The 4,079-nt window shown below is 50.9% G+C and overlaps 1 protein-coding gene across 1 annotated transcript; it reads left to right on the forward strand.

Moving 5' to 3' along the window:
• The first annotated feature begins 2,210 nt into the window (after positions 1-2,210).
• LOC103637459 (transcription repressor OFP8) lies at positions 2,211-3,514 on the forward strand. Its single transcript, XM_008659648.2, has one exon. The coding sequence runs from the start codon at positions 2,403-2,405 to the stop codon at positions 3,183-3,185; it is 783 nt and encodes a 260-aa protein (XP_008657870.1). The 5' UTR covers positions 2,211-2,402; the 3' UTR covers positions 3,186-3,514.
• Positions 3,515-4,079: the final 565 nt, after the last annotated feature.

A 4,079-nucleotide genomic window follows, 5' to 3' on the forward strand; every position in this document is an offset into this window, starting at 1 on the left:
CTGTTCCTGCGAACGTTAATACAAATGGGTACCTATAAATGATACTGTATTTAATTTAGATAATAATCCTCCTATCCTTTGCAACAAGGGGCTAATGACACCCTACCTAGAGCGATGGAAATGTGTCAACAGATGCAGATAGGACAAGGGCAAAGCCGCCCTAGCTATCCTAGCCCGCGTGTAGTTTTTTCTAAAAGGCATCGCACATCAGTGTTGTGTAGGCCCTGCCATAGTGCCATGGAATAAACAGGATGTTCGTAGGGTCCTCCTGATTCCAAAAGCTAGCTTAACTATATATCCTCAACAAGACACAGAGCCAAACAAAATTTAGGAGAGAATAAACTAAACTGCTATAGTATATATAGAGGTCCTTTCTACATTACACAATGTACATTTTAAATTTTATGAGATGTTTCAATGAAAATCCATAGGCTCAGGAGCGGTAAGGAGTATTAAGTTACATGTACCAATCAATTAAACCTAAAAGTTTAAGATGATAGAAAAAAGTTGATAATTTAATTATATTATATTCCAACGTTTTTCTCACGTCGAGCCTTTTTTGGGTCTCTTGTTGACGTGGAATATAGGAGCGAACAATAATTATTTTATTTAATTGTGCTTACCAGTATTCAAACGCGAGATTTCTAGATCTGATATCATATTAAGTTACATACACCAACCAGCTTAATCTGATAGAAAGACGTGGACAATTCACTTATATTATATTCCAAACAAGAGGCACGTCCTATCCGCTCCACCGCTGCATCCCGTCTCTTTGATCTTCAATAATTTTCGTCATTCAGCTGCATTACCACAAATAAATCTAAATATGTCAACTCTTTGTGGAGCACGTGTTACTCGCCAGTCGTCACGATAAATTTAGATGTTTAAGAACATCTCCAAGAGTACCTCAAATAAGTGCCATAAAAAGAGTACGAAAAGGATGTTCGAATGCCTCATAGAAAAAAAAAATCTTTTTCAAGAAGAATATCTTTACAAAAGAGTAATAAAGAGGACCTACAACTTTACGGAATGCATGCATGAAGTTTGAACAAATAGTTGTAATTTGAGGGCACTTATATAAATAGCTTTTCGTAAGAAAAAATATACATATTTGGAGATGGGGGTATTTTTTGAAGGGCTTAAAAAAGGGTACCCAAAAACAAAAGAGAGATCAGTAAGTGAAAAAAATGAAATATAATAAAACATATAGCCTCTATGACCAAATAAGTGGGCGTCTGTGGTGGATAGCTAGGGGTACGGAAATGAGAGATGTAAACTAACACGCGTATGATTGGATCAAGTAATTACCATTGTATAAGAGTAAGACGCTGGATGCCCTTACCATGCATATGGTCTCTGTCTTTTTTCAAATTCATCCTTGCATGGTTTCACCGAATTCATTAGTGACGGCAACTCGGCAAACCTGTTATCGTCGTCACAAAACCGAGTTGGTTATCTGTATTGTCCGCGCTCTATATTTCACTAGGCAGGCTTTTGACAAGCCAAGCAACATTTTCATAAAATTAACACTAGAACATCCATGCACTACTCAATGTAAATTAAATTTCGTCTCAGAGATTGACTACCATATATAGATAGCCAATAAGCACGAGGCCTGCGAGCCCGGCACGAAGCCCGCTGTTTGGGCCCGGTCCGAGCCTGACATAACCCGGTTCTATGCGGGCCCGGCCCGGCCCGGCACGAATAAGCGGGTCGGGCTCGGACAGAAAACTATGCACGGTGGGCTAGCTCGACACGACCCGTTTACCTCTAAGCCAGTTAAACCCGCTTTTTACACTAAAACGTGCTTACCGACCTGCTTTTCGGTCCGATTTTTCGTGCTAAACGGGTCGGCCCGCTGTGGAACGAGCCCGGACAGGAAACTGAGCACGCGTGCTTATACGGCCCGGTCCGGTTTCGTAACCGTGCCTAGCGGGCCGAGCCCAAAACGGACCGGGCTTCACCGTACCCTGGCTGGGCGGTCCATTTGGCCATCTCTACTACCATGTATGTCGTCGATCTGTACTCCTGTCTTGTTTGCGACAGTTTATGAGGGACGTGAAAAAGGTCTGGCATCGGTGGTCTCACCAGATGAGTTTGCGCTTAGTTAGGGTTTTAATCTAACCCTTTTTTAAATTTCGCACCAGCTGCACCTGCCAGATCCTGTCCATTCAAAAAACGAAGACACTAGTGTAGCCGTTTCACTCGCTGATCCGGATGCAACGAACGTGCACATATATGGCCGGTATCTATGGCTCGCTCTTTTTAAGCTAGGCCTCTCTGTTCCTCGCCCCAGCCCACGGCAGCCCTTTCCTTCCGCAACATACATACCCACTGCACGAGCCAACGAGCGCAGCCACACTCCTCGCCCCCGCCCCCGCCAGAGCATAAGCCCTTCCATGAGGGTGTTGATGTCGCGCCGGCGCGGTGCCGGTGCCAGCGGCGGCGGGCTGTGCATCAACAAAAAGGCCCGCCTATTCATGTGCGGCTGCGGCGGCACCAAGGCTGTCTCCATCTCCGATGGCTCCTCCGACAAGTCACCAACCGCCACGCCGCAGACCGCCGCGTCAACCACTCCGCTCACCGGCACGTCGACCGCCACCGTCACGACCGAGTCGACGAGAAGAGGAGGGAGCAGGCCGGCGACGACAACGTCGTCGGCTCCCTCCTCGTTCTCGGTCTCGTCTTCGTCCGTCACCACCACCACCACCACCACCGCCGACGACGGCCCCAGCAGCATGGAGGAGAGCACGCCCAGCCTGTCGGCGCTCCTGCGCCAGCTCCACGAGCTGGAGCGCAGCGTCCGCTTCCTGCACTCCGCCGGCAGCACCGACGGCAAGCAGTGGCACCGCCGGACCGTGAGCGAGGGCGGCGGCGGGTCCGGGCGGGTGGAGGAGAGCGTGGCGGTGGTGAAGGAGTCGGCGGACCCGCTGGGCGACTTCCGCCGGTCCATGCTGCAGATGATCGTGGAGAAGGAGATCGTGGGCGGCGCGGAGCTCCGGGAGCTGCTGCACCGGTTCCTGTCCCTCAACTCGCCGCGCCACCACCACCTCATCCTCCGCGCCTTCGCCGAGATCTGGGAGGAGGTCTTCGCCGGGCACGAGCGCGCGCCGGACTTCCTCGCCTCCTCCCGCCGCTGCAGGAAGAAGCAGCACCAGCACCTGGCAACGCGTGGTGCTTGAGCTTGACTAGTCTGTTCCTCGATCGGTTTGTTACGTCCAACTGTCCAAGGTCCAATCCCATCCCCCGGCCGTCGATTAATTTCTCTTGTACGTTCGTGGCTGGGCGGACGAGACTTGCATGGTTGTTTTCAGTAGTTTCGTTTTTGTCGATTTCTTTGACGCATTGGTTTATCACAAGTGCGCTGGTAACGGTCTTGAGTTAGGGTTTTTGTCGATGCGTTGATATATCAAGTGTTCTGTACTGATGTGTACTCCACGCAACAAACGCCTTGGTTTTTTTTTCTGAACTGATTGTAGACTTTCAGTGTGTTTTTCTAAACTGCTTGGTATATCAGAGTAGATAGTGTTTTTCTCCTCCATTTATGTTCGGCGTCGCTTTAGCCGTTGCATCGGTGAAGAACCAACAGATGATCACGCGACCACACCGGGGAGGTGAGTGTGTGTGTGTTGTGTGTGAGAGAGAGAGAGCACCATAGCCGGCCGGTGGAAACGGCCGGAAAGGCGCCGCCCGTGATCCCCGGGCGCTTGACTCGTTGCGAGCTAGCTGTTGTGGTGGGTTACTCCAACGGGGCGAAACGATGGTGCTCGGCAGTCGGCACTCGGCTTTTGTCTTGCGCGGCAACCGCGCGCGCGCGATGGGAAATGCCCACCCGATCCATGGATCCGTCAGGGTCGCACGGCACGGCTGCACGCGCGTGGCGGCGTGCCTCGCAGCCTCCTTTGGTAACCCGGTAACACGGCTGGATCCCGGCCTAATCTCCAGGTAAAATAACCTCGGGCCCAACTTTCTCCGCGCGAAATAAAATTGCGCTTGGCAGCCCATTATCCCGACCGAATCCGCGGGAGAGGACGAGGCTATCTGGCCTAGCCTCGCGAGGTCGGGCTGGAAACTCT

Source organism: Zea mays, chromosome 1, assembly GCF_902167145.1.
Source record: "Zea mays cultivar B73 chromosome 1, Zm-B73-REFERENCE-NAM-5.0, whole genome shotgun sequence".
NCBI classification, from domain to species: domain Eukaryota; kingdom Viridiplantae; phylum Streptophyta; class Magnoliopsida; order Poales; family Poaceae; genus Zea; species Zea mays.